Below are 7,642 nucleotides of genomic sequence, written 5' to 3'. Positions count from 1 at the left end.
GTGAAATTTTTATTAGATGCTGCTTCTGGATGGCAAATCTCAGGTAAAAGTTGTATACACCAGGACCTTGCAAGAAACTGCCTGGAGGTGAAAATAATGTTCTGAAAACCAGTGACTTTGGAATGTCTCATCAAGAAGATGGTGGTGTGTATTCATCTTCTGATTTAAAGCACCAGAAGCTCTCAATTATGGGAGATATCATTCTGAGAGTGATGCATGGAGCTTTGGCATCCTCCTCTGGGAGACCTTCAGCTTAGGGGTCTGTCCACACCCTTTTTGCCACCAGAGGAGATTTTATCCATCTTTTCAGATTTAAATGAGTTGCCGCCTTTTTCTTTGCCTGAAGATTTTGACTTATTTTTTTCCTTGTCTCTCTCATTTGGATAAGGAGACTCACATGGACTTTCACTTTTGTGTTTTGAAAGCCCCATTGTTCCATTTTCCTCTTTGCGCCTCTTGGTTAAGTCCGGTGGCCCTTCTCGGGCATTGTTTGAGTGATCCCTTTTCCGCTCTTTCCTGTCCTTTTCATCTTTTTTTTCTCTTTCTCTGGATCTTTCCCTTGACTTGTCCAAATCTTTCTTGTCCATTTCTCTCTCCTTATTCTTGGACAGTGGTGGAGGAGTATGATTAATGTAGAGCTTTGCTGAAGACTCCTTGAGTTCGATGAGACTGTCCTGTAGACAATGAATGGAGATGACAGGTGAGCTGGCATAGTTCTCAGAACCCAGAGGAACTTTGGGAAGTATGGCTGCAACCTTTACTCTTGAGGAATGTGATGGAGAAGGATGGGTATCAATTTTGCGATGTTTCTGTTCCCTTTCAGGCTCTGCAATATCTGATCGGGGAACAGGTGATTTCAAGGACCCAGAAACTGGTGTTTTTTCTCCTCCTTTAACATTTTCCTTTGATTTCATTTCCTTTGCTATATCTCGTTCTCTGGACAGCTCCTTCTCTCTTTCCTTTTCTTGAATTGACTTTGATTCTACATTCGGGACAGTGGTCTTGAATCTCTCATCTTTAGCTTTTTCTTCCTTCTTGAATTTTTCTTTCTCTTTGTCAGATTTAGATGTTCTTTCCTTCATCTCTCTTGCTTTTTCATCTTTATTTGGCCGTTCTTCCTTTGGTTTTTCTTTACTATCTTTACCAAGTACTCGGGCCTCTGGAGTAGTAGCTGGAGTCTTTTCTTTTTTCTCTTTTTCTTTCTCTTTTCCTTTCTCTTTGTCATTTTCTTTAACAGCTTTGCTGCTGTTAGAGCCACTATTTCCATTACTTGGATTCCCTTTTGGTGTGGCACTAGAAGCTTTATTAACAGCTTTCACACGACACTGAGATCTCTCCCTCGATTTATCAGTGTCCTCGGTACTGCTTTTGTCCAACTTAGATACACTTGTGATCGATGATGAAGAAGGCCCACCACCAAGCCCATTTTGTACACTGGCAACTGCATTCCTCAGAGGGGGGTCTTTGTGATGAAACTCATTTTCAGGTATCATGTATGACTTTCTACTTTTCAACTGCCCAGAGTAGCCCATAGCCAATGCATATAGATCTGGCCTCTTCTCTTTTTCCTCTTGGCAGATTTTATGCACTCTTCTTTCCAAAGCCTGACCCAGATTCAAAACTTTTGGGTACCAAGGAAGTATTTTTGTTAGCACGATCAAGATATTCCTGATGTGAGTATATTCGCCTGTTTCAAGGCAATGTACTGATGCCTTGGTTAGTTTGTAATGCCATTTGTGTACAACATGTCGAAAATTTTCATAGTCTAATTGATCAGCTTTATTTCCACCATCAAATCCAGTTGCTCGTAATATAGTAAGGAATCCTGGATAATTTCCACATTCCTTTTCATATGTGGCTCTATCACTGTGCCACCTGGTCACAGTCTCTAACATGCAGCAAAGGAATCTCCCATATCGACTAGCTTCATTTTCAGTACAGCTTGCGACTGTGTAAATTATATCAGAGAAAACTCGATCATAGCAAAGAAGTGTGGAAAAATTTGGAGTTTTCTGTTGATGTACCAATTCAACAAAACGAGCACAGTAAACAGCATCAATTGCTGAAAAAATACATCGAGGAAATATACACAACTGTAGAAATTTTGTGATGGTCTCATTTTTGGTAGATTTTGCTAAAAGCCAGTTGTCCTTTTCCAGTTTCAGTCTCTGCAGAACTCGCTGTACATGTTCCATCTGTTTCTTTTCTTCTTCAAGAAGCTTGTCCTGAAGGGCAGTACATCGCTCCTTCTCTTTTTTCTTTTTATTTGGAGGCATTTCCTGATTGTCATCAATTGCTTTCATCTGGATTTTAAGTTTACTGACTTCCCGTTCATAGCTGGTATGTGGAACTGCAAGGTCATACATTGTCAATGACCAGAATGTGGCACAGAATTGAGGACTGATGTCATCCCAGACTTTGGAAACGTGTAAGGAAACCACTGCTTCATGAACAGGAGCCATCACCATTTCACATGATGTGATGTACTTATGAACTTTATGCTGCTGTTTACTTCCCTTCTCTGATTTTTTAAGTTCATCATACTTTGACGAAATATGGTGTGCGTACATTGGCCTAGACAGGAAAAATGCTGCATCATGAGGTGTGTGAAGTTCATTACAGAGCACATCAATTGAAGGCACTTGCTTTATATAATCTTCTGTGCTTAGATTAGATGCTAAAAACCCACCAAACTGTACCAGGGTATCATGGCACTGATCATAGAGTTTTCCCACAAGTTTTAAATGTTTCTCTCCACTTTCCTGAAAGATTATCCCATTCCTCTGCTGAGCCATAAGCAAGCAGAGAGGAAGAGCAAGATCATGGTCTAATAGTGCATCCTTTAATCTCTGGGAGGATTTTTTAGTGTTTCTTATCTGGCCAAAATAACCACCCTCAGCTTTTAGTTGCTCTCCACCAGTCATGGCTTCTAGTTGCTCCATTGTCATTTCTTCTGTAATTTCTATTCCTGCCATTTTTTGTATCACTTCTTTCAGTATAAGCAGGTCAAAACTTTTGCCTGCCTTTAGCTGATTAGTCACATACTGAAGAAGACCAGCAAGATCGATTGGATATTTACGAAAAACTGCACCACAGAAACTTGCCAGACTCTGAAGCCAACTTGAGATTGTTGTGTCGTCATGTTTCATTTTCTCCTTTTCTGGATTAGCTAAAGCTTCAATGATACAATAGGCCAAGATGTCATAATTCAATGAAGTGAGGTATTTCAATGAATCTACTACAGGTGTTATCAAGTTATCATACTTCTGTATTTGTGACAAGATACAATCAAACAAAATGGTTGGATTGCTGTGGCTCAGCTTCCCAATTTGTCTTCCAGAAGGCTTCACATTTTCCTTGGTTAGACGCTTCATGATATATTTGGCTCTGTCTATTGTTTGAGCTTTAACTTTTACTAAAAGTGCATGCCTGTTGTAAGTTTCATTCTTCCACTGGCCATACAGACGATATCTATGCTGATATGGAAATATTTTAAACATTCCCCATAGTTCCTCAGACATACAAGCATTGCAGTCCATCAAAGAAAGAGATGGAAGTAATACCTGGTCAGTAATGCTAAGCAAACAGCTAAGGATAACTTCCGTTTTCTCTTTATCTTCTTGTTTGCTTCCATCAGACTGAAATTCCTTCATAAACGACTTGCCTATCCGCACCACTTTTGCGAATAAAATGGGATCGTGAGAAAGGTGGGGACCAAGGTAACAGAACATATTGAAGACGTCTCTCCTCAAATCTTCAAAGCTCTCTGCTTGTTTTGGTGCTCTCTTATTTTGCAAAGCACTAACAGGTGAGCCTTTAGCGCCTTTAGGAACACCAACTCTTCGGTAGAGAGGCTCAATAGTTATATGAATCAGCTTGCAAATAGCAAGGGCTATTAGTTTATGTGAAGCTGCATAGTATGGCGGCATCTGATCCATAATGCTCTGCGCATGCTGCCAATCACCAATCTTTAACAAGGCTTCCAACAAACCAAGTTTTTGGTTGTCGGGTGGCTTCTCCACTTTTTCCTCTCTTTCCGTTTCTTTCTCTCGCTCGTCAATTTTATCAGAAGACAATACAACCATTGTAAGTTTTCTAACGATCTGCTTAGCTTCTACAATTTCTTGTTTGTGTTCATCCATAATGTAATTATCAGCTGGAAGAAGATGTACATAAAGATCATCTAAATCAATAAGGTTAAATTGTAGAAGTACTGCTGCAACTCTGTATAAAGATGAAGGAGTCTCTCCATTCGGTTCCTGATAAAACTTGAATTTGAACCCAAGAATATGACACAGTGTTTGCGGTTCACACATACTCATGTAAGATTCCAATAAAGATATAAAGAAGTCATCATGTTCTGGCCTGCATTCAAACACTTCTAAAATGACATCCAGAACTCTATTGGGATCCAGATTAAAGCATCCTATTAAAGATTTTATATTTTCTAAGATTAAATCACTAGTAATATTTCCAGATAAATCTTGCCCCAATTCAGCAATCAGCTTGGCATAACCTTCATTTTCTTCTCTTAGCAAATTAAATTTTTGCTGCTTATAAAAGAGTTTCGTCTTGATTTTAACTGACTTTTGATTAAATTGCTGTGATTGTTTGATAAGCCCTAACGATTCCAATGTTTCCGGATCCAAGCGTTCCTTTAGAACTGTGTCGGAAACTAAATACAAACATGCTAATACCAATTGTGTAAAATAGTCTCCTTTGCTTTTTTCTTCTAAACAATTTGTCTCAATATCTAATATGCAGAATACATCAGCAAGAATGGAGGGCATATCCTCACGAAATTCACTAATGTCACTAAGAACATTAGATGCCTGTTCAAGCTTTAGATTTCCTTTAATGACGTGGTATGATAATTCATAAAGAGCTTTCTGGAAATCTCTGTAAGTTGAACTATCGTGGCTTTTATTTTCACTGAGGATCCGGCATAAATGTAAAAATTCGCCTCTCCCTGATTTCTCCCAGTTCTTTATCCACTCTACAGGAATCACCACAGTTGCGGCCGCCATCTTCCCCTCACTAGTAACAGAGGCGGAACCGGAAGTTGTCAGGCACCGGTCCGCAGCATGGCGGTCCCGGTCTCTGCAGGCCGATTGCTCCCGAGACTGCTCAAGCTAAGGGGGAATGAAAATTTTTCAATGGGGAGAACTGAGCCGTTGATGAATAACCAGACTGTCCAGAAAAAAAATCTAGGCCATGTTTTTTAGTGTGTAAACTCAAATATCACCATAACAAATCTCGGGGTCTCTCACTGCTGCCTAACCAACAAACTCTGACGTTAGTAAGTAGAGTTGCCTGGCAGAAGTGGAGAATGCAACTTTGTCCAGAGATCCACTACCTTTAGAATTAACTCTGCAAGTTTTTCTGCCCTTTCACAGCAGGAGGCAAATATATATATAGCCACCCAGTAAACCATCTAACTTTCATATTTTTCCCTAAATTATTAATCACCATCAGCTTTCATTATTATTCTCTAATGAGTATGGAGAATATATTCATTTTCCCTTTACCCTTTTGAATTTTTGCTGAGACTTCTGTAGTAAGACAGATTAACAAAAGAAAAACTCAACTGCCTGTTCACTTTTATCAATATTAGGGTACTATGAAATAAAAATTCTGTCAAATTTCAAAAAAAAAAAAAATCAAAAGTTTAACATGCATACTTCATGGTATACATGGGAGATACTCAGGGAAAAATGAGTAATTTTCCAAGGTAGCTTAAATTTTAGACTTAAATACCATCTTTACTGGTTTCCCTGGTGGCTTAGCAGTAAAGACTCTGTCTGCCAATGCAGGAGATGCAGATTCAGGCTGTGGGCCAGGAGGATCCCTGGAGGAGGAAATGGGTACCCATTATTCTTGCCTGGGAAATCCCAAGAATGAAGGAGGCTGGAAGGTTATATACTGTGGGGTCGCAAAGAATCAGATATGACTAAGTGACTAAACAACAACCATCTTATTAGAAAGGGGAGGGGAATATGGGATTCTTAGGGAAGAATAAAAATAATTTTTAGGATGATGAGTGGACCTTTAGAAGACTAGATGGTAGGTATGATAGTCTGACAATGTTTGTCTGACAATATTCTTCTCTCCTTCCCAGGGAGGGGATCTATGACAGTCAAGTCTCTTTTGGAGGATCTGTCTTTAGGCAAAAAAGGGAGTTCAGAGAAAGCCTCTTCCTGCATTTGCTGTTTTTCGAGTACCCACAGCTGAAAATAATCAATATACCAAAGTGGCATATTTTAGGGTGGCATGCTCTGAACTTGTGCAGTTGTATTTTGGAGTGACATATTCTGCTACCTTTTAAAGGTGATACGGTGGTAAAAAAAAAAAAAAAAAAAAAATCTGCCTGCCAATGCTGGAGACACAGAGATGCAGATCAGTCCCTGGATGGGAAGATCCCCTGGAGCAGGGCATGGCAACCCACTCCAGTATTCTTGCTAGGAAAAAAATCCCATAGACAGAGGTGCCTGGAAGGCTACAGTCCATGGAGTTGCAGAGTTGGACATGACTATGCAACTGAGCAAGCACGGCACAACAAAGGCATTACTAGAATGAATCATTTGATTCCCCTTTTCTTAATATTACTGTTCCTTCCTGAAATTTATAATACCTAGGATAGTCCCTATTCCCCTCCAAGTTTACCACCTTGAAAGGTTAACAGTTTCACCATTAGCAGGCCAGGGTACCCATAATCTACCAGCAAACTGGTAGGTGACCCAACTCCAAAATCTTCAGAGTCTCCTTTCTAGGATGACTCCTGACATTAACAACTGTAGGTTGAATCCCATTGCATCCAGGTGGATTTTTGGAGAAACTCCTATAACTAACACCTGCAAGGAAGTGAAGGAAACAGGGTCGGGTGGAGGGAGAAATTAAACTGATAACAGTTGCAAAGGAAGTCTCAGCTGATCACATGGGGAGCTCTGAAACTGGAATACTCAGCCCAGTAGTGTATGGGGGTGGTGGAGAAAGGGGATCAGAGGTTAGTTTTGTAACTTCCTACATTTAAGAGTCATTGGATGTGTATTGCTTAGAATATTGGGCAAAGCAGGTCTTTTCACTCAAGGGCAATTCTTGGGGAGAGACTGCTGTGAAAGCTCTGGAGGCCTCTCACAGCCCTGGAGGTTAGGAAAATGAGAGTTTCTGCCTGGAAGGGGAATCTGGGCCATGCTCCAGACACTTTACTTTTGGTTTTGAGAGTCCTATGTGATTTGGGGGCAACATATTAGATAGATTAATGTTGTTAAATCTTGTAAGCTCTTAACCACACATAAATGATATAAGGAAAGATAATCTAGAGCTATGTATGGCAAAAGGGAAGATTCAACCTAGAATTATAAACTACAGAAAACTCAGAAGTACATAACTTACACCCCTGGATAATCAAGGATGGACTGTGTTGGGAAATTATCAAGCGCCCTTGTGCTAAAGCATGGTTTCTTATTTTATGTCACCAGAAATTTGGATTTTGTAAGAGGAAAGGAAAGCTTGCTCTCATCTGACTTTCCTGAAGGCTTGTGGTAAAGTAAGAGTTCATGGTGAGATTCTTTGGCAGTTAAAAACAAAAAGTCAGATTTCTGAACATTTACTGAGTGGTCAGTATGGAGACCTCAGATAAGCA

General features: G+C 39.9%; 1 protein-coding gene across 1 annotated transcript; it reads right to left on the bottom strand.

Annotated features, from left to right (window-relative positions):
- Positions 1 to 248: 248 nt before the first annotated feature.
- On the bottom strand, positions 249 to 5,048 carry LOC120881518 (THO complex subunit 2-like). The gene is made up of 2 exons (XM_040265248.1): positions 756 to 5,048; positions 249 to 674 (listed from the first exon to the last, which is right to left on the bottom strand). Exons 1-2 carry the CDS (start codon positions 5,025 to 5,027, stop codon positions 249 to 251), a joined length of 4,698 nt encoding a protein of 1,565 aa, XP_040121182.1. The 5' UTR covers positions 5,028 to 5,048.
- Positions 5,049 to 7,642: the final 2,594 nt, after the last annotated feature.

Source organism: Oryx dammah, unplaced genomic scaffold, assembly GCF_014754425.2.
Source record: "Oryx dammah isolate SB20612 unplaced genomic scaffold, SCBI_Odam_1.1 HiC_scaffold_2, whole genome shotgun sequence".
Classification (NCBI taxonomy): Eukaryota; Metazoa; Chordata; class Mammalia; order Artiodactyla; family Bovidae; genus Oryx; species Oryx dammah.
Note: the sequence above shows the minus strand (reverse complement) of the source record. Positions and strands in the feature narration are given on the sequence as shown.